Below are 23,717 nucleotides of genomic sequence, written 5' to 3' on the forward strand. Positions count from 1 at the left end.
CACAGCATTCAGGGCCTGGAGTTCAGCCATCTTCACTTATAAAAAGGACTCCAATTTAAAGGAGCGTGCAATCTTTTAAGACTCACTTGGAGCTCCACAGCAGCCTGCTCCTAGTCCTATTTCTTACAATCTTCTGATCTTTAGTGGCTCAGAGTTCATGACTGCAGTATTTTGGCTCATGACTCCACTGAGGGAGTCACATCCCGATAAAATTGCTGTGTCTGGGAGTATTGCTGTAACCAGCAAGACCCAGTGGATATTTAATGCAGCATGATGAGGTAAGACAGTGGCTGGAATAGACCTAGAAGCTTGATGAGAACCTTCTGTTATAGTTGATGAGAAGCCTCTGTTATATTTAGAGTCACAGAGATGCACAGCATGGAAACAGACCCTTCGGTCCATCTTGTCCAGATATCCCAGCCAATCTAGCCCCACCTGCCAGCATCCAGCCCATATCCCTCCAAACCCTTCCTATTCATATACCCATCCAAGTGCCTCTTAAATGTTGCAAGTGTACCAGCCTCCACCACTTCCTCTGGCAGCTCATTTCATACAGGTATCACCTTCTGTGTGAAAAGGGTGCCCCTTAGGTCTCTTTTATATCTTTCCCCTCTCACCCGGAATGTATGCCCTCTAGTTCTGGACCCCCCACCCCAGGGAAAAGACTTTGTCTATTTATCCTATCCATGCCCCTCGTGATTTTATAAACCTCTATAAGTTCACCCTCAGCCTTGATGAGAACCTTCTGTGATATTTGACGAGAACCCTCTATGTTATTTGATGAGAACCCTCTGTGATATTTGATGAGAACCCTCTATGTTATTTGATGAGAACCCTCTGCGTTATTTGACGAGAACCTCTGCGATATTTGACGAGAACCTCTGCAATATTTGACGAGAACTTCTGTGATATTTGATGAGAACCCTCTGTTATATTTGAAGCAGAATGAGCAAAGAAGCAAGGTCCAATCTAATAGCAGGTGCAGGTGTGAGAGGTGGGACTTGGTCAGCAACAGGAATACACTGGGAAACTAAACCAGTCTATTACGCTATTAAAAGAAACGAATAGAGGTTGTTAACATATATCCCTTATTTCAGATTTACAGCATATGCAGCATTTATGTATTCCTTCATCTCATAAATTGAAAACCACGCATTTAAAAAGATTATAAATTCTGAATTTGAATGGAATGAAACTTGCTTTTCAAGTGTTTTGGAAATGATCAGAAATGCAGAATGCTCAGTTTTGGAAAAGCAAATCAGGGCAGGACTTATACACTTAATGGTAAGGTCCTGGGGTGTGTTGCTGAACAAAGAGACCTTGGAGTGCAGGTTCATAATTCCTTGAAAGTGGAGTTTCAGATAGATAGATAGAAAAGTAAAGAAGGCATTTAGTATGCTTTTCTTTATTGGGCAGAGCATTGAGTATACAAGTTGGGAGGTCATGTTGTAGCTGCATTGGTTAGGCCACTTTTGGAATATTGCGAGCAATTCTGGTCTCCCTCCTATTGGAAGAGTGTTGTGAAACTTGCAAAGGCTCAGAAAGGATTTACAAGGAAGTTACCAAGATTGGAGGATCTGAGCTACAAAGAGAGGCTGGATAGGCTGGGGCTGTTTTCCCTGGAGCGTCAGAGGCTGAGGGGTGACCTTATAGAGGTTTATAAAATCATGAGAAGCATGGATAGCATAAGTACTCAAGGTCTTTTCCCTGGGGTGGGGGAGTCCAGAACTAAAGGGCTTAGGTTTAGGGTGAGAGGGGAAAAATTTAAAAGGGACCTAAGGGGCAACTTTTTCACGGAGAGGGTGGTGCGTGTATGGAATGAGATGCCAGAGGAAGTGGTGGAGGCTGGTGCAATTACACCATTTAAAAGGCATTAGGATGGGTATGTGATTAGGAAGGGTTTAGAGGGATATGGGCCGGGTGCTGGCAAATGGGACTAGATTGGGTGAACATGGGCAAGTTGGACCAAAGGGTCTGTTTCTGTGCTGTACATCTCTATGACTATGACTCTAAAACATCGCTGTAGTGTTCTGTGTTCACTTTTGTCATAAATGTGTGCCTCCTCACCCTAAGAATAGGCCCTCTGGTTGTGTGGGTGGTGACAGTGGTATAGTCTATTCAGTTGTGTTAGATGGGGGATATCTTGTAGGTTAGAGTACTTCTTACCCATTGAATAATGTTCGGTACATGGTGCTTTTGGCTCTTTTGTTACAGTTATAGTCCAAAACCTTGAAATCTTGTTGCATTATCCTTCAGTCACTCACTGGGAATTGGTATCACTTACTTAAGATTAAAGTTATTGTATGTATTTATTTTATAAACCTCTATAAGGTCACCCCTCAGCCTCCTACACATCAGGGAAAACAGCCCCAGTCTATTCAATCTCTCCAACCCTGGCAACATCCTTGTAAATCTTTCCTGAACCCTTTCAAGTTTCACAACATCCTTCCAGTAGGAAGGAGACCAGAATTGCATGCAATATTCCAAAAGTGGCCTAACCAATGTCCTGTACAGCTGCAACTTGACCTCCCAACTCTTATACTCAATAGTCTGACCAATAAAGGAAAGCATACAGAACGCCTTCTTCACTATCCTATCTATCTGCGACTCCACTTTCAAGGAGCTATGAACCTGCACTCCAAGGTCCCTTTGTTCAGCAACACTCCCTAGAACATTACCATTAAGTGTATAAGTCCTGTTAAGATTTGCTTTCCCAAAATACAGCACCTCACATTTATCTAAATTAAACTCCATTTGCCATCCTTCAGCCCATTAGCCCATCTGATCAAGATCCCATTGTAATCTGCTACACCTCCAATGTTGGTGTCATCTGCAAACTTATTAATTATATCTCTTATGCTCACATCCAAATAATTTATATAAATGATGAAAAGTAGTGGACCTAGCACCGATCCTTGTGGCACTCCACTAGTCACAGGCCTCCAGTCTGAAAAACAACCCTCCACCACCATCCTCTATCTTCTATCTTTGAGCCAGTTCTGTTTTTGAATGGCTCGTTCTCCCTGTATTCTGTGAGATCTAACCTTGCTAACCAATCTCCCATGGGAAACCTTGTTGAATGCCTTACTGAAGTTCATATAGATCACGTCCACCGCTCTGCCCTCATTAATCCTCTTTGTTACTCCTTCAAAAAACTCAATCAAGTTTGTGAGACATGATTTCCCACACACAAAGCCATGATGACTATCACTAATCAGTCCTTGACTTTCCAAATACATGTACATCCTGTCTCTCAGGATGTTGTGCCGACCAGTGAAGCCAATCTAAAGCCCTTCAAACCTACACTATTCCATTATCATCCATATGTTTATCTAATGACCATTTAAATGCCTTAATGTTGGAGATTCCACTACTGTTGTGTGCAGGACATTGCATGCCCTTACTACTCTCTGAAGAAAGAACCTACCTCTGACATCTGTCCTATATCTATCACCCCTCAATTTAAAGTTAAGTCCCATTGTGCTAGCCATCACCACCTGAGGAAAAAGGTTCTCACTGTCTACCCTATCTAATCCTCTGATCATCTTGTATGCTTCAATTAAGTCACTTCTTGTCCCTAACGAAAACAGCCCCAAGTCCATCAGTCTTTCTTCATAAGACCTTTCCTCCATACTAGGTAACATCCTGATAAATCTCCTCTGCACCCTTTCCAATGCTTCCACATCCTCTAATGTGGTGACCAGAACTGTACACAATACTCCAAGTGTGGCCACTCCAGAGTTTTGTACAACTGCAACATGATCTCATGGCTCCAAAACACAATCCCTCTACCAGTAAAAGCTAACAGACCTACGCCTTCTTAGCAACCCTATCCACCTGGGTGGCAACTTTCAGGGATCTATGCACATGGACATCAGAATCTCTACTCATCCACACTACCAAGAGTCTTATTATTAGCCCAGAACTCAGTATTCCTGTTACTCCTTCCAAAGTGAATCACTTCACACTTTTCTGCATTAAACTCCATTTTGCCACCTCTCTACAACTTATCTATGTCCCTCTGTAACCTGTAACATCATTCTGCACTGTCCACAACTCCACTGAATTTAGTCTCATCTACAAGTTTACTAACCCATCCTTCTACATGCTCATCCAGATCATTTATAAAAATGACATACATCAGTGACCCCAAATCAGATCCCTGCCATATACCAGTAGTAACTGAACTCCAGGATAAGCATTTCCCATCAACCATCACCCTCTGTCTTATTACAGCTAGCCAATTTCTGATCCAAACCATTAAATCACCCTCAATCCCATGCGTCCGTATTTTCTGCAATAGCCTACTGTGGGGAATCTTTTCAACTGAAATCCATATACACCACATCAGCTGCTTTATGACCTGTTTGGCCACCTCCTCAAAGAACTCAATATGGTTTGTGAGGCACAACCTACCCTTCACAAAACTGTGTTGACTATCCCTAATCAAATTATTCCTTTCTAGATGATTATAAACCCTCTTTCTTTTAATTCTGTCCAAAACTTTACCCACAACAGAACTAAGGCTCACTGGTCTATAATTACAAGGGTTGTCTCTACTCCCCTTCTTGAACAAGGGGACAACATGTGCTATCCTCCAGTCTTCTGGCACTATTCTCAAAGACAATGGTGACATAAAGACCAAAGCTAAAGGCTCTGCAATCTCCTCCCGAACTTCCCAAAGAATCCTAGGATAAATTCCATCAGGCCCAGGTGGATTTATCTATTTTCACACTATCCAGAATTGCTAACACCTCCTCCTTATGAACCTCAATTCCATCTCATCTAATAGCTTGTATCTCAGTTTTCTCCTCAACAACATTGTATTTTTCCTGTGTGAATACTGACGAAAAATATTCAGTTAGCACCTTTCCTATCTCTTTGGACTCCACACACACCTTCCCACTACTGTCCTTGACTGGCCCTAATCTTACTCTAGTCATTCTTTTTTTCCTGATATACCTATAGAAAGCTTTAGGGTTTTCCTTGATCCTACCTGCCAAAGACTTATCGTGTCCCTTCCTATCTCTCCTTAGCTCTCTCTTTAGGCCTTTCCTGGCTAACTTGTAACTCTCAAGCGCCCTAACTAAGCCTTCACATCTCATCCGAACATAAGCCTCCTTCTTCCTCTTGACAAGAAATTCAACTTCTTTAGTAAGCCACGATTCCCACACTCGGAGGAAGAATTTCTTCTCTCAGAAGAGGGCTGTCGAGGCAGGATTAGTAAGTATATTTAAGGCTGAGATAGACATATTTTAAATAAGTAAAGGAATCAAGAGTTAAGAGAAAAGACAGGAAAATGGAATTGAGGATTATCAGACCAGTCATAATCTCAATGAATGGAAGAATAATGTTGTTGGACCAAATGACCTATTCCTGCTCCTGTGTCTTATGGTCTTGTAATGAGATAGGTTAGTTTTGCAATCCTCAGTCCTTCGATAATGCCTCAATGTCATCTGCACAGTACTAGTCACTGTGTAGTTTAGTGTTTGCTTGGTTGTCTTGGTAATTTTGTTGTCTTTGATTTTTAGAATTATTCCTTTCAGTATTTTTATATATAGTTTTTCTGCTGATTCAACAGAAAATTCTGGAATGCAGCTACACAGAGAAAGAGAGAGAGCAAGATCAATGAAGCCAATTTCTGAAGGTCTCCTTGCCCCTCTCTCTCTCGCTCTCTCTCTCGCTGTCTCTCTCGCTCTCTCTCGCGCTCTCTCTCGCTCTATCACTCGTGCTCTCTCGCTCTCTCTCTCTCGCTCTCTGTTTCACTCCACTCAGAGTCTGTGTTAACGTGCACCTGGCCAATCAGAGACTTGTTTCTATGCTAAACTCTTCAAAATCTATAATAACGAGTACCACATAATCTGGACTCAGTGTCCCCAAAAAAATAACATTGTTTTGTCTGCACCAATGAGTTTTACATTTTATTTTCCCAAAATTGCAAAGAAATCAGCATCAAGGCCACATTCGACCTAGTATGGTATCAAGGAGCCCTAGCAGAACTGGGATCAATGGGTATTCAGGGGGCAACTTCTCCACTGGTTGGAGTCATACCTGGCACATAAGAAGCTTGCTGTGGTTGTTGGAGGCCAGTCATCTCAGCTCCAGAACATCTCTGCAGGAGCTCCTCAGGGTAGTGTCCATGGCCCAACCATCTTCAGCTGCTTCATTAATGACCTTCCCTCCATCATAAGGTCAGAAGTGTGGATGTTCGCCAATGATTGCACAATGATTAGCACTATTTATGACTCCTTATATCCTGAACCAGTCTTTGTTCAAATGCAGGTCTGCACAATATCCAGGCTTGAGCTGACAAGTGACAAATAACATTGGCACCACACAAGTGTCAAGCAATGACCGCCCCCAATAAGGGACAATTTAACCTCTGCCCATCGACATTCAATGATGTACCATTACTGAATCCCCCACTATCAACATCCTTGGGGTTACCATTGACCAGAAACTCATCTGGACTCACCAGATAAACTACAAGAGCAGGTCAGAAGCTAAGAATATTGCAGTGAGTAACTCACCTGCTGATTCTCCAAATCCTGTCCACCATTTACAAGGAACAAGTCAAGACTGTGATGGAATACTCTCCAATTGCCGACTCCAACAACACTCAGTCAGCCCACTTGAATTGCACTACATCCACTCCCTTCACCATCAATGCTCAGTAATAGCAGTGTATACAATTTACAAGATGCACTGAAGAAATTCACCAAAGATCCTCAGACAGCACCTTCCAAACCCACAACCATTTCCATCTAGAAGGACAAGGGTAGCAGATACATGGGAACACCACCAGCAACTTCCCCTCCATGCCACTCACCATCCTGACTTTTCCTTTACTGTTGCTGGGTAAAAACCCGGAAATTTCCTCACTAAGGACATTTTGTGTCAACCCACAGCAGGTGGACTGGAATGGTTCAAGAAAGCAGATCATTAGCACCTTCTCAAGGGCAGCTAGGGACGGGTAATAAATGCTGGTCCAGCCAGTAATGCCCATGTCCCACACCCACAAGCGATTTTTAAAAAGTCCTAATTCTCTCTTTTTTAAAGTGTTGTGCTTTTTCTAAATTACAGGCCATTGTCTAAAAATGAAACAATGTGCTCTCTTACAGCGAGAGAATGGTTAAGGAGATTGGGAGTTCGTGAGTACCATGGTGAATGAAGTCATGATTTGGAGATGCCGGTGTTGTACTGGGGTGTACAAAGGTAAAAATCACACAACACCAATTGAACCTGTTGGACTATAACCTGGTGTTGTGTGCTTTTTAACATGGTGAAAGAAGGGCCAGTTGAACTTTACTTAGTGCATTTGTGGCTGAACTGGGAGAGATTTTTCTTTAGGAACACACACAGAATGAAGACGGATTTGTTGAGAGAGAGGGACTTGAGTAGGGACCAAGACAAAGAAATGATCTGAAATGTTCTTCTCTGAGAATAAGTGACTAGACTGTAATTTAATAGGATAGCTGTTTTAATTGGGCATGCTAAGGGAGGTCAAATGGTCTCTTTCAATGCTATATGACTGATTCTAAGATATGAAAGCTCAAAATGGAAATCTTACCTTTGCCTCCAATATCTGCTGAAGTAAGACTTCTTGCAATACAGCTTTGTTAATTTATACCATTGGTGCGCAGTTACTGACTACTTAGATCCACTGAATCATAGAATGGAGGCCATTCAGCCTGTTGATTGTGTGTTAACTCTCTGAAGAACACCTTGTGCTATTTCCCCTGCCTTTTCCCCATCACCCTGCAAATTCTGAATTCAGGAGAGTAAGGATGATACTGATGGAAATGGTTGGGGGAAAAAAATTACACCAATGTAGTGAAAATATTCGATGCTTCAAAGAATTTCTAAGCAATGAGTTCAAAAGTGGCAAACAGTGCATTAGCAAAGTCAATTCCCAATCTGTTAATAATATCAGAAATAAATTAAAAGAATATTCAATTAAAAGCAGAATAATGATCCAATAATAAAAAAAATTTGCAATTAAACTGTAAGATTGAAATAAGCATAATACGAACTCACAAGCCCTGAGTTAGCCCAGGCCTATCACAAAATGGAGGGGATTCACCAGGATGTTGTCTGGGATGAAAAATCTCAGTTATGAGGAGAGACTAGACTGGGTTTGCTTTTTTTGGAGCAGAAGAGGCAGAGAGGGGAAGCTGATGGAGGTATACAAAACTGAGAGAGGCATTGTCAAAGTATTGAGAATCTATTCCGTATGGCAGATATGTCGAAGACCAGTGACTATAAATTTAAGGTGAGAAGTAAATGGTTTAGAAGTGATCTGAGAAAAAAAGGCATTTCACCCAGAGAATGGGTGAAATATGGAACAAGCCAAATGAAAGGGTGATTTAGATTTAAATTCCCAACAGTGTGAAGGTAGATACTCTTGCAACATTTAAGAAGATTCTGGATGAGCACTTAAAATGCCAGTGCACAGTAGACCATGGACCAAGTGCAGGTAAATGGGATTGGTGAAGTTTGGTGTTTGTCAGTCACAGACATGGTGGGCCAAAGGGCCTGTATGGCTCTGTAATCGAGGAAACTGGGGCATGGGGTTAGAGTCCCATCTTTCCTTCTGAAAAGATTCTCACTGAAGATTGGACAGATTTCTTTGTCATGAAGTCAAAAGTGCTTGAATTGCTATCTAGAAGAGAGGCAGACTTGTTTATGATGTCTCTCAGAAACATCCCAAAACACTTCACAGACTACAAATTATTGATGTAGACAGTCACCCAGCAACTTCCAATTTCTCCCAGTTAGGGCATTTGTTCTTTGGCAAAGTTAAAAATCACACAGTGCAGTGCAGTTCAGGCATGACACTTTGAGAATTCCCTGACCTCCTTCATATCAAGCTAAAGATTGCTAACATTCTCACATATCACCAGGACACAGAGAGAGAGAGAGAGAGAGAGAGACAGGGACTCAGAAAGAAACAGCTTACATTTAATGGACCTTTATGCAGTTTCAGGGCATTCTGAATCTCTTTCCATCCAATGAAATGTAGTCATTGTTGTTATGTAGGAAATGCAACAATTTGAGCACAAGATCCCACAAATGACAGTGAAGTACATGTTTTAGCAATGTTGGTTGAGGGGTCAAGATTGATCCAGACACCAAGAGACTTCACGAGTTCTTCATCAAAGGTGTTTCTCAAATAATTCAAAGGACTTGCCACAATGCAGCACTCTGTCAAGAGTTCACTGGAGTGTCAGCATAAATTACACTCAGGAGTGACATTTCCCAGTCCATTGAAAAGAGCGTGAGTGGTGAACAAGGTTGGCAGTGTGGCAGAGGGTCTCCACGGGAGAGGAGTCTGATGCCTTTCTGCCATTGTGACATATTGATTTTGGCAGGAACCCACACACCAGGAGCCAAATGTACCACATCATGGTTCCAGTTACGAACCATGCCCTGTGCCAGTGACTTGTCAGCTGGCTCCTGTGGGGTAGGCATGTCCTCCATGTGTGGCATTCTCTGGTCCATGCCTATGTGTGCCAATGGAATGAGCCTCTCCACCATACCCCAGCCACCACGGCCATCATCCCCACCAGCTCCTCATTCACAATGTCCCAGTTGCCAGCTTCACCAAAAACTGATAGTTATCTTTGAAGTTGTCTCAGCGTCAGTGCTGGTGTCAAGTTAGATAACCAGGTCAGCCTCAGAGATAATCAAAAGCCCTCGAACTTTGTATTTACAAGCTGAGTTCTGGGGTGGAGGGTGAAGGTGGGAGGGAGCTGTTGTGATGCAGCAGTAATGTCCCTATCTTTGGGGCAGAAGATGCAAGATTCAAGTCCCACCTACTCCAGCGGTTTGTTATAGTAAGTCAGAGCAGGTTGATTTAAAAAAGAGAGCTGGGTACTTTATCTCACTACCAAAACTATATTGGTTTAGTCCCTCCCTGTTTCCCTCTACTTCTGGATTGTTGTTATTGTTACCCTGCTCAGGTGGGAGTGCTGTTCATTTGATGGTGGGTCTGTTTTCTCAAAGAAAGAGTTGAGCTCTTCTGTAGTGACTTCTTGACCTCTGGACCGGAAAAGGGCCTGCAAAGGAAAAGGTGGAACCGATGTTAGTAAATCTCTGAAAAGTTTTCGACACAGAAAACCTACATAAGTGAATGAACTACCTGCAACCACCGTCACAGCCCACTACAAGCCGAGGTCACCTGGCAAGTCCTTGTGGATGGCTTGCCATTCTCAGCTGAATAAAGGCTCTCCCTGATGGAGGTCCAACTGTAGGCTGGTGATTACGAGTCCGACACCTCCCAGAAACAATTTGGGTGGGTTCATTTGCCCTTCGACGATCCCAGTGATAGGAAATTCAACTCCACAGAAATATTCCGTCCACATGTCATGCCTGACACCTTGATACCAAGCCACCTGAGAGAGAGGTTATTTGAATTAAACAAAAATTTCCAATCCTGTGTGTGTCAATAAAATTCTTGCTGCTGATTCTCTCTAGTGTTTCATAGAACCGTTAATCACTCCCCACTGGTCCCTTGTCACTCTTGATCCAGATAAATAATTCCGCTAACCCATAATTACATTCCTTGGAAATGAGACAGTGTCTCACTGGGGTGACGTTTTTCTTTGATTAAAATTCAGCAACAGATAAAGTAATGCTTTTGCACATTTTTAATGCTACTTTTGACCTACTCCAGCTGTTCTCTTGCTTTGAAGCAGCTTGGGAACAGCTTACAAGTCTTTGTTCCACAAGTGCTCCTGATATGAGAACATAAATAAATAGTATTATTCATACAAATCCCATACTCGTCACCGATTTGACTTCAAGTGATGACACTGAAGTGAACAATTTAAAAAGGCAGGAATTTCCCTTCCTGTCACACCAGCTGTGACAGAACTTGACAGCATAGGAGGCCAAATAAATTCCACAGGTCAATCAGTTTAACTTCAGTGGTGGAGAAATTTCTAGAAGTAATAGCACAGGACTCTTTTTAATATAAATTCAGGGGATGTGTTCTTCACTAGCTGGGCAGAAAATGTGTTGACGTTTCGACGTTTCGGGCACAAGCCCTTCATCAGGAATGAAGGGTTTCTTCAGGATTCCTGATGAAGGGCTTGTGCCCGAAACGTCGAATTTCCTGTTCCTTGGATGCTGCCTGACCTGCTGCACTTTAACCAGCAACACATTTTCAGCTCTGATCTCCAGCATCTGCAGACCTCACTTTTTACTCTTCACTAGCTGGGCCAACACTTATTCCCTGTCTTCAATTGCCCTTGAGAAGAGGGTAGTGAGCTGCAATCTTGAACTGCTGCAGTCCATGTAGGTTGGCCCACAATACCCCTGGGGAGGGAATTCCAGGATTTTGAACCAGTAACGGTGAAGGAACAGCAATATACTTCAAAGTCAGGATGGTGAGTGGCTTAGAGGAGAACTTGCAGATACTTGTGTTCCCAGCAACATTAATAGCTATGTGGGCAAACACAGGTTAATTCAGGAAAGTCAGCATGGATTTCTCAAGGGAAAATCGTGTTTAACTATCAATCATGCAATCATAGAGAATCACAGAATTGGCACGCACAGAAGGAGGCCATTCAGCCCATTGTGCCTGCATTAGTTCTATTCTCTAGTGCCAATTTCCTGCCTGTCCTCTATATCTCTACACGTTATTTCAATCCCAATAAACATCCATGCTCTTTTGAATGCTTCAATTGAACCTGCCTCCATCACATTTCCAGGCAGTGCATTTCACACCCTAACTACTCTCTGTGTGAATATGTTTTTCTCATATCGTCCTTGCTTTGTTTGCACATCATTTTAAATAAATAACCTTTCATTTCTATTATGAGCAGGAACAACTTCTCCCTATCTACTGTGTCCAGCCCACTAATGCTCTTGAAAACCTTGATTAAATCCACCCTCAATTTTAATCATAGAGTTATAGAGATGCACAGCACGGAAACAGATGCTTCGGTCGAAACCGTCCATGCCAACCAGATATCCCAACCCAATCTAGTCCCACCTGCCAGCACCCGGCCCATATCCCTCCAAACCCTTCCCATTCATATACCCATCCAAATGCCTTTTAAATGTTGCAATTGTACCAGCCTCCACCACTTCCTCTGGCAGCTCATTCCATACACGTAGCACCCTCTGTGTGAAAAGGTTGCCCCTTAGGTCTCTTTTATATCTCTCCCCTCTCACCCTAAACCTATGCCCTCTCGTTCTGGACTCGCCCACTCCAGGGAAGAGACTTTGTCTATTTACCCTATCCATGCCCCTCATGATTTTGTAAACCTCTAAGGTCACCCTCAGCCTCTGACGCTCCACGGAAAACAGCCCCAGCCTGCTCAGCCTCTCCCAAAAGCTCAAATCTTCTTCTCTCCAAGGAGAGTAGTCGCAACTTCTTCAATCTATCTAGCTGGAAATTTTTTGATGAAATAATAGAAAGGATTGATGCTGTTGAAGTGGTGTACCTCGGCTTCGAAAAGGCTTTTGACACAATGCTACACAACAGACTTGTAAGCAAGGTTTGTCAAATTGTAAGAACAGTAGAAATATGAATGCAAAATTGATTTTCTGACAGGAAACAGAGAAAAGTGGTTCGTGGATGTTTCTCGAACTGGAGAAAGCCTTGTGGTGGCATTCCCTGGTGGTTAGTATTGGGACCCTTACCCCGACTCCAAATCAATGATCTAGGACTTGGTGCATTGGCTACAATCTGAAGCTTTGCAGTTGATATGAACCTTGGATACATTGCAAACTTTGTAAGGAAGATAATGTAGATCTTCGAAAGGAAGCAGGCAAGTTGGGTGGAGAATTTCAATGTGGAGAAATGTGAAATAATTTGTTTTGGTAGAAACAGCAAAATGAAAGAAATATGAAACAAAGGGTAAAGGCGAAAAGGTGAACAGGAGCAGACAGCACTGATTTCAGATAGTTGGCAAAAGGAACAAAAATGATATGAGAAAAGACTATTTCACATACATGTGGCCAAAATCTGGAATACACTGCCTGAGAATATGGTGGAGGAAGATTCATACAAAGCATTCTGTAAGACCATAAGACATAGGAGCAGAATTAAGCCATTGGACCCATCGAGTCTGCTCCACTACTTGATCATTCCTGAAATTCTCCTGCCTTCTCCTCATAATTTTGATCCTTTACAAGAACCTATCTATCTCTGTCTTAAATACATTCGATAACTTGGTCTCCACTGCCCCCTGGGGCAATGAGTCCCACAGATTCACCAACCTCTGGCATAAGAAAATTCCCCTTCATCACAATTCTAAAGGGTCATCCCTTCACTCTGAGGGTGTGCCCTCAGATCCTAATCTCTTCTACTCATGGAAATGTCTTCTCCAAATCCACTCTATCCAGGCCTCTCAGTATTCTGTACATTTCAGTCAGATCCACCCCTCATCCTTCCAACCTCCATCGAGTACAGACCCAGAATCCTCAACTGCTCCTCATATGACAAACCCTCCAACCTTGGAAACATTCTGGTCAACCTCCTGTGTGCTCGCAGTATCATAAGTGCAGTCTGACCAGAGCCATATGCAGCCTCAGCAGTACCTCTCTGTTCTTGTATTCTAGCCCTCTCGAAATGAATGCTAACATTGCATTTAACTTCCTAATTGTCACTGTACCTACATGTTAACATTAAGAGAATCCTCAACTAGGACTCCCAAGTCCCTTTGCACCTCAGATTTCTGAAGCCTTTCACCATTTAAAAATTAGTCTACACCTCTATTCTTTCAATAAAAGTACATAATTTCATACTTTCCCACGTTATATTCTATGTGCCACTTCTTTGCCCACTCTGCTTGCCTTTCCAAGTCCTTCTCAACATTTTCTCAACACTACCTATCCCTTCACCTAGCTTTGTATCATCTACAAGCATAGCAACAATGCCCTCAGACTCTTCCTCCAGATCGTTACTATATAATGTGAATACTTGTGGTCCCAGTAGAACTCCATTTTCACCAATTGCCATTCTGAAAAGACCCCTTTATCTCCATTCTCTGCCTTCTGCCTGTCAACCAATCCTCTATCCATGCCAGTATCTTGCCCCTAACACTATGGGCTCTTATCTTATTCAGCAGCCTCCTGTGCGGCACCTTGTCAAAGGCCTTCTGGAAATTCAAATAGGTCACGTCCATTGGCTTGCCTTTGCCTAACTGGCTCATTACCTCCTCAAAGAATTCTAACAGATTTGTCAGATATGACGTCCCCTTGACAAAGCTGTGCTGACCCCAGCCCTATTTTATCATGTACTTCCAAGTACTCTGCAATCTCATCCTTAATAACGGACTCTAAGATCTTACCAATGACTGAGGTCAGGCTCACCAGCCTATAGTTTCCTATGTTCTGCCTCACCCTTTTCTTAAACAGGGGTGTTACACTGGCCACTTACCTGTCCTCTGGGACCCTCCATGATTCCAGAAAGATCATCATCAATATCTCTACAATCTACTCAGCTATTTCACCTGATGAAGGAGTAGTGCTCCGAAAGCTTGTGATTTGAAATAAACTTGTTTGACTATAACCTGGTGTCGTGTGACTTCTGACTCTAGAATATTTTGGTCACTGCCCTTAGAGATTCCTTCACCTTAAGCTTCCAAATGAAGTCTGCTTCATTCTCCATCACCAAATCCAGAATTGACTGTTCCCTAGTAGGCTCTATCGCAAGCTGCTCCAAATAATCATCTTGTTGACCTTCCACAAATTTCCTTCTAGAGATCATTATCTACTTCCTTATTGAAGCTCCCCATGATTATTGTAATGGTGCCTTTCTTACATGCCTTTCCTAACTCCTGATTTATTTTCTTCCCAGAGTGTCTCATAAATTTGTTTGAGTTATTTTGAAGGGTGACCGAGAAAGTAGATGAGTGCAGTGTGGTAGATGTTGTCTACATGGATCTCAACAAGACCTTTGACAAGGTACAACATTGTATGTTCTTCAGTAGGGTTAAATCTCACAGGATCCAGTGAGAGCTAGCCAATTGGATACAAAATTGGCTTGAAAATAGAAGATAGAGAGTGGTAGTAGAAGATTGTTTTTCAAACTGGAGACCTGTTGTAACTGGTGTGACACAGGGTTCGGTGCTAGGTCAACTCTTCTTCGTTATTTATGTCAGTGATTTGGATGACATTTTCAGAGGTATGATTAGTAAGTACCACCAAGATTGGTGGTATACTGGACAGCAAAGAAGGTTACCTGGGAATACAACAAGATCTTGATCAACTGGGTCAGTGGGCTGAGGAAGAGCAGATGGTGTTTAAACGAATGCAAGATGTTGCATTTTGGTCGATCAAACCCGGTCAGGAGTCATACAGTTTAATGGTAGGACACTGGGGAGTGTTGCCAAATAGATACTTAGGGGTACAGGTTCATAGCTTTTTTAAAAGTGGTAGACAGGGTGGTGAAGAAGACTTTCGGCAAGCTTGCATTCATTGGTCAGAGCATTGAGTATCGGAGTAGGGACATTTTGTTGCAGCTGGACAAAATGTTGGTAAGGCCAGGTTAGAAGTATTGCTTGCAGTTCTGGTCACCCTACTGTAGAAAGGATATTATTAACTGAGAAAGAGTGCAGAAAAGGATGCATCCTGGACTGGAAAGTTTGTGTTTTAAGAAGAGGCTGAATAGGCTGGGACTTTTTTCGGAGGAGACTGAGGGGTGACTTTATAGAGGTCTATAAAATCATGAGAGGTATAGATAATAGCTATTAGGTAGAGGCTGAACAGGCTGGAACTATTTTCTCTGGAGCATCGCAAGCTGAGGGGTGACCTTATTGAGGTTTAAAAAATTATGAGGGGCATGGATAGGGTAAATAGACAAAGTCTTTTCCCTGGGATCGGGGAGTCCAGAACTAGAGGGCATAGGTTTAGGGTGAGAGGGGAAAGATATAAAAGAGACCTAAGGGGCAACGTTTTCACGCAAAGGGTGGTACGTGTATGGAATGAGCTGCCAGAGGATGTGGTGGAGGCTGGTACAATTGCAACATTTAAAAGGCATTTGGATGGGTATATAAATAGGAAGGGTTTGGAGGGATATGGGCCGGGTGCTGGCAGGTGGAACTAGATTGGATTGGGATATCTGGTCGGCATGGACAGGTTGGACCGAAGGGCTGTTTCCATGCTGTACATCTCTATGACTCTATGATAGGGGAGTCTAAAACTATAGGGCATAGATTTAAGGAGAGAGATACAAAAGGGTCCGTGAGGTAATTTTTTTCACACAGAGGGTGGTGAGTGTCTGGAATAGGCTGCCAAAGGTAGTGATGGAGGTGAGTACAACTTTGTCATTTAAGAAACATTTGGAGAGGTAGATGGATGAAATAGGTACGGAGGGATATGGATTAAACACAGGCAAATGGAACTAGATGAATTGCGCTGTAACCTCTTTGACTGTATGACATACTGATAACTGCTAGGAGGCCTATACACAATTCCCATTAGGGTCTTTTCCCCTTTGTGCTTTGTCAACTCTACCAAATAGATTCTATGCCTACTGACTCTGTATCACTTCTTGCTATCAATGTAATTTCATTTTTTTCACTGACACGCCATCCCCACCCCCTCTGCCCATCTGCCTGTCCTTTCAATAGGATGCATATCCTTGGATAGTTCTCCGTTCTGACAGATGAAAACAAACAGGTCACCACCCTGTCGATCTGTGATTCCACTTTCAAGGAGCTATGAACCTGCACCCCTAGGTATGTCTGTTCGACAACCCTCCCCAGGGCCCAACCATTAACTGATTGAGTCCTGTCCTGGTTTGCTTTTCCGAAAGACAATACCTTGCATTTATCTAAATTAACTCCATCTGCCATTTCTCCAGCCCTGATCCCCTTGCAGCCACATCCCTGTGATATCCAGGAAGGAGCTTATGAAGGGCTTATGCTCGAAATGAGGATTCTCCTGCTGCTCGGATGCTGCCTGACCTGCTGTGCTTTTCCAGCACCACACTCTGGACTCTGTGATATCCACAACATTGTACCTGCCAATTTCAATCTGCACTACAACATCATTGTCCTTGTCTCATATACTGTGTGCATTTAAATACATTAACCTCAGCCTTTCTCATGCCTGTCCACTTATTTGCTGTGCCTGAAATTAGACTCTTCACTTTTTCCCTACTCTCTGCCCTATGAGTGGTTGAGCCCTCCTGACACTTTAACATTTTCCGTACTTTTTCACGCACCTGAACACGCACCTGAACACACACACACACACACACACACACACACACACACACACACACACACACACACACACACACACACACACACACCCTTCCCCATGTACAATTTGCCAGGGCTCTGGTCTCAACATGATTCAGGTAGAGTCCATCCCATAGGAACAGCTGCCTTCTTCCCATAGTCCTAACGTGAAGGAAGAGGCCACATGTTACAGTGGAGACTGCATGTGAGGGAAGGGAAGGGGAGCAGAGAATGGGCCCAGACGCATGATTATAGAGGGTGATATTAAGACAATTTTAAAAAAACAAGAGGCTGAAGTGCTCAAGGAAAAGAAACCAACTCCATTCAAAGGGTGGTGGTGGAAGGTTGCTTTTCAGACAGGAGGCCTGTGACCAGCAGTGTACCAGAGGGATCAGTGCTGGGTCTACTGCTTTTCGGCATTTATATAAATGATTTGGATGTGAATATAGAAAGAATAGTTAGTAAGTTTGCAGCTGACACCAGAATTGGTGGTATAATGGACAGTGAAGAGGGTAACAGAGTACAATGGGACTGTGATCAGATGGTTCGATAGGCTGAGGAGTGGCAGATGGAGTTTAATTTAAATATGAGATGCTGCATTTTGGAAAGGCCAATCAGTACAGGACTGCAACACTTAATGGGAGGATCCTGGGTAGTGTTGCTGAACAAAGAAACCTTGGCGGAGCAGGTTCATAGTTCCTTGAAGGTGGAGTCGCAGGTAGACAAGGTAGTGAACAGAACATTTGGTACACTGGCCTTTATTGGTCAGAATATTGAGTACTGGAGTGGGGAAGTCATGTTGTAGCTGTACATGACATTGTTTAGGCCACTTTTGGAATACTGTGCTCACTAATGGTTTCCCTGCTATAGGAATGATGTTGGGGTCAAAAAGTATAGAGCTGGAAAAGCACAGCTGGTCAGACAGCATCCGAGGAGTAGGAAAGATTTTAACTTGAAAGGGTGCAGAGAAGATTTACAAGGATGTTGTTGGGGTTGGAGGTTTAGAGCTATAGGGAGAGGTTGAAAAAGCTGGGGCTATTTTCCCTGGAGCATCAGAGGCTATGGGGTGACCTTATAGAGATTTATAAGACCATGATGGGCATGGATAGGGTGAACGGCCAAGGTCTTTTTCCCCAGGTAGGGGATTCCAAAACTAGAGGGCATAGGTTTAAGGTGAGAGGAGAAGAATAAAAAAAAGAGGAAACCTTTTCACAGAGGGTGGTGTGTGAATGGAATGAGCTGCCAGAGAAAGTGGTTGAGATTAGTACAATTAAAAGGCATTTGGATGGGTACATGAATAGGAAGGGTTTAGAAGGATATGGACCAAATACTGGCAAATAGGACTAGATTATTTTAGGATATCTGGTTGACATGGACGAGTTGGACCAAAGAATCTGCTTCTGTGCTGTGCAACTCTATGACAATGACTCCATGCATGCATTTTCATGACTGAACAAGAAACTGTCAATGGAAAAAGCTGAGAGAGAGCAGGGGGAAGAGAGTGGGAACTCATTTCAGGGTGTTGAGAGGAGGAAATCACGATTGTCAAGTGGCTTAGGACAATGAGCGACCAGACAGCAAAGATAGACACTGTCACTACAGGCTTGAATCTGAATTATTTCAGGGAGATTTCAAATGAAATGTTCTATAAAGACACAAAAGCACAATATTCATTTAGCTTCCCTGCTGTTTCTATTATTCCCATTATAAATGAGTATAAAAATAGGGTAGCCTTGCTAAAACTGTACAAGAAACTAGATTGACCTCGAAGAGTGTTGTAAACAGTTTTGGGCCATTAGGTTCAAGGCTATCCATGTATGGTTCACTAAGTTGATCCCAAGTATGAGGAAACCATCTTATGAGGAAAAGTTGAGTAGTTTGAGTGCAGTAGTCCTGTACTAATTGGAGTTTAAAAGAATGGAAGGCTATCTTATTGAAATTCCTTAAGGGAGTTGACAGGATACATGCTCAGAGGTTGTTTGCCCTTGCAATAGAGTCTAGTCTAGGACCAGAGGGCATTATCTCTGAGTAAGGAGTCACCCATTTAAGACAGTGATGGAGAGGAATTTGTTCTCTCAGAGGTTAGTGAATGTGTGGAATTCTTTATCACAGAGAGCTGGTGAGCCTGGATTGTTACATATTTGGAGGCTGAGAGAGATTTTTAATCAGTAAGGAAATCAAAGGCTATGGGGATAAGACAGCAAAACGAAGTTGAGGATTATCGCAACATGATCTCATTGAATGGTGAAGCAGACTCAACGGGCCGAATGGCCTACTTTCTGCTCTTAAATCTTATGATCTTAAGATCTACTCTCCTATCTCTGCATGTAAAGGACCCCTATTTGTTTTTTACTGTCCATCTCAAGTTAATCTTACTCAAACATAAAAACATTGGAGATGCTGTTGCTGTCCTCTCCAGTCGGCATGGAGAGCTGGTCTGGGCTTTAGCACATACAGGGTTATACAGTGGAGTGACAAGAATGGGTGGAATCATTGGTCACTAGGTCCACCTGACACAGTGAGAGGTGGGCCTGACATACAATGGTCAACACTCCCACCTGATTCAGACAGACGTCTTTTTAAAGATGCAGACCGAGGTTTTTGTGGTGATGGGTGACACAACCTGCGATTTTGAAACACAAGTGATCTTGTTATGTATCATATACAAAAGGCACATGTCTGAAGGCAGTGAAACTATCAAATAAAATGTGTTCAATGTATCTTCAGGAATAACAGGTAAGGTATCTTTGTATTCTCAGGAGTGCATGCAGCTCATCCAGACATTTCTGTTTAATTTACAGCTAAACTTTCTCCTGTTTATTAGTATTGTACGAATACTGATGCAGAAACTAAAGTCACCAGATATTCAGGGCAACAACGACTCACAGTACAAGTAAGCAATTTATTTATTGTCTCAAACTATGAGCATAAGCGAAAATATTGGGTCTTTCTCACATTGCACACAGACTCAAATACAAAATATTTGTGTGTAATCGGTCCCAATTCAGAAGTTTTGGGAAGATCTATTAAATCTCAAATGTCAAAATCCATCAAATAATGAGATATATGTTCACTTTATCAATAATTATTCATCAAAATCTGTTTTTAAGATCATTCTGTATGAAAAATATATTGAATTATTGTACCATTTAACTAATTTGTCTCTTGACGTGCCTCATTCATTCCATTGTAGAGGTCAACAGGATTGTTGAAGGCTCTTTGTGCTTTTACTTGCACTGTTGTCCCTTATTCTCACTAAGGCAGCTTTATCCTTTTTTTAACTGAGATTAGATTACCGACAGAATGGAAACAGGCCCTTCAGCCCAACAGGTCCACACTGACCCTCCGAAGATTAACCCACCCAGACCCACTCCCCAACCGTACATTTTTCCCTGACTAATGCATCTAACACAATGGGCAATTTAGCATGACCAATTCACCTAACCTGCACATCTTTGTACGAAACAACAGAAGACTTAATCCTTAGTGAGGTGGGAAAGGGACTCTCAATCCCTTCGTCCAGCAGAAAGCAGGCAATTTCAGGAGAGTTCAAGTCTAAGCACTCCACTCACCCTCCTTTCCCCTCCCCTGACCAGCATAACAAATATATGGAAACACAGAAGATAGGAGCGGAAGGAGGCCATTCGGTCCTTCGATCCTACTCCTCCATTCACCACGGTCATGGCTGATCATCCAACTCAATAGACTAATCGTGCTTTCTCCCTATAACCTTTGATCCCATTTGCCCCAAGTGCAATATCTAGCCACTTCATGAATACATTCAATGTTTTGGCATCAACTACTTCCTGTGGTAATGAATTCCACAGGCTCACCACTCTTTGGGTGAAGAAATGTCTCCTCATCTCTGTCCTACATGGTCCATTCTGAATCCTCAGATTGTGACCCCTGGTTCTGGATGCAACCCCCATCAGGAACATCTTCCCTGCATCTATCTGTCGAATCCTGTTGGAATTTTATGAGTCTCTATGGGATTCCCCCTCACTGAACCCCAGTGAAAGCAAACATAGTCAATCTCTCCTCATATGTTAGTCCTGTCATCCCCAGAATCAGCCTAGTAAACCTTCGCTACACTCTCTCGAGAGCAAGAGTACCAATCTTCAGAAAAAGAAACCAAAACTGCACAGAATAATGCTGATTTCTGCTTGATACAATGGTATATATACATAGGCATAATGATTGTACAATAGAAAGACAAAGGGTATTACCCATTACCCATTATTCTTTCTGATCTAATCATAAACATTAATGACCTTTTTAATGTAGAGATCAGTCTGGAAGCTTCTGATTAGGTACTCCTCAGTAAAATAACATGATTGAGGGGATAGGTTAGGCAAGGGGTCTGCACTAGACCCCACAGAATAGCTTTGACCATGGCACCATTGGATCTTAGCCCCTCTCTCTTCCTGAACCCCCTCTTGAGCCATCTCCTCCCTTCCGTACCTACCATACATTGGCAGGATGGTGAGCAAGCTGCCTACTGCTGAAACCAGGGAACTGCCTGTTCAAGCCAGGCTCCTCACCTCCAACATTTGAATGAAACCCATTGATTAAAATGAACTAGTCCTCACACAGCCTCTAACCCCTTGCAAGTTAATAGTCCTGCTGTAGCGTTTGATTATAAACACGGTGGGTATTGTTTGGTCCAACTGGTATACAATTCGAATTGACCTTTCCTGTGCGCGCTATAATGAGACATTTGTGCTATGGAGCTGCTGGATTTATATGTCACAGTGATTGTTCCTGTTCTTCCTAATTCACCAGGAGACTTGCCAAGTCCACATTGTTCCTCATCCCATTGCTTGGAATACATTACATCGTGTTTGCTATTTTCCAGAACAATATTTTCAATAAATATCAGATTGCGTTTGAATTATGTTTCGGATCTTTTCAGGTAAAAGAAAATTCCTACCTCTTCCAATTTCTTACATCAAATGAATTTATGGTGAATTCACATATTGTTTTGTTCCTTGTGCAGGGGCTTATTGTTTCAGTCCTGTACTGCTTTTTAAATAGTGAGGTAAGTTAACTTCTGATTTTGTCAAAGTTGTCAGTTCATCACTTTGCTTGTATCGAGTTACTTTAATCAACCCATTGCAGACATGCAGTGATACACATTTAAGGCAGGTGAGACTTGAACCTGGATCTTCCTGCCCAGAGGTAAAGACACAACTGCTGTATCATAAGCAGCATGGTGGTTCAGTGGTTAGCACTGCTGCCAAGGACCTGGGTTCAATTCCAGCCTCAGGCAACTGTCTGTGTGGAGTTTGCACGTTCTCCCTGTGTCTGTGTGGGTTTCCTCCAAGTCCAGAGATGTGCAGGTTGGTTGGGATTGGCCATGCTAAATTGCCCATTGTGTCCAGGGGATGTGCAGGCTTGATGAATTAGCCATGGGAAATGCAGGTGTGGGTGGTATGCTCTTCAGAGTGTCAGTGTGGACTCAATGGGCTGAATGGTCTGCTTCCACACTGGAGGGTTTCTATGATAGGAACCTTGTGAACTTGTTTGCAACGAACCAAGATACCTACTGCCAGCAGCTCAAAGGCCAATTAAGTCTTTAAGTATATCGTCTTCTTAAGTATACATTAAAATGGTAGCTATGTCAAGTCATTACTTTTTCTTATTAAATCAGTAAGATTGATGGTTAATGCTCTCTGACTTTCTATTGTGCAATGATTGTTGTTCATACACAACATCAGGAAAATGTCAGGAGTAAGACAAATCATTAGAAATGAGTGGGAGAATACGAATGTGTCTCTTACATATTTATGTGGCTTGATATTAGAACCAAACTATATGAAATTAAAATTATTGACATTCTTCATTCTTAAAATATAGGTTCAAGTTGAACTGAAAAAGAAATGGCGGAGCCTGGTTTCAGATTGTCACTTGAAGCCTGATTACAGTAAGCACAGAACATCATTTTCAGGGAATGGCTATTCTCGCCGCTATACACGATCTCAGTCCTTCTTGCAGACGGAAACATCTCTGGTCTAAATGTGGTTCCAAGGCCTGTAGTGTTTTTCCTTAACAAAACTCCAGCAGAATCAAGCGACCTCCGTAAATTCCGTGATAGAGATCTGGGAGAAGCTGATGGAAATGTCGGGCACAGATAGTTCCCTTCCACACTCGAGCATTTGCGTTTTGAGATGTGTACGCTTAAAACTTTCAACAGTAAGAACAGGCCAACACCATTTAAAGAGTCTCTTGAATTTTTTTTATCTATAATATCTCCTTCTGCACCAATTAAGTAACAGCTTGAACATTCATTGACCAAACTTTCTGAAGTCAACTTTTTCACCTAGTTCACATTCAACTCTTTGCAATACGGATAAGCCATATCATCAATCCCTGGAATGCATTGAGTTCCTGATATCTGAGGTCCTTGAAGATATTTGGGCACTTGTACACTTTCACAGAAATCTGTCAGCAGTATTTATTGAAATTGTATCATGTCACAACTTGGACTGTGTCATCACAAGAGTTAGTTTTGTGAGG

The 23,717-nt window shown here is 42.5% G+C and overlaps 1 protein-coding gene across 1 annotated transcript in view; it reads left to right on the plus strand.

Moving 5' to 3' along the window:
• Positions 1-23,216, plus strand: part of vipr2 (vasoactive intestinal peptide receptor 2) — a 128,842-nt gene extending 105,626 nt beyond the window's left edge. The window contains exons 10-13 of the mRNA XM_060825725.1: positions 20,003-20,094; positions 21,984-22,113; positions 22,198-22,239; positions 23,058-23,216. Coding sequence (XP_060681708.1) covers positions 20,003-20,094; positions 21,984-22,113; positions 22,198-22,239; positions 23,058-23,216 — 423 coding nt within the window. The remainder of the gene's footprint in view (positions 1-20,002; positions 20,095-21,983; positions 22,114-22,197; positions 22,240-23,057) is intronic.
• The last annotated feature ends 501 nt before the right edge of the window (positions 23,217-23,717 follow it).

This window comes from Hemiscyllium ocellatum, chromosome 5 (genome assembly GCF_020745735.1).
Source record: "Hemiscyllium ocellatum isolate sHemOce1 chromosome 5, sHemOce1.pat.X.cur, whole genome shotgun sequence".
Classification (NCBI taxonomy): Eukaryota; Metazoa; Chordata; class Chondrichthyes; order Orectolobiformes; family Hemiscylliidae; genus Hemiscyllium; species Hemiscyllium ocellatum.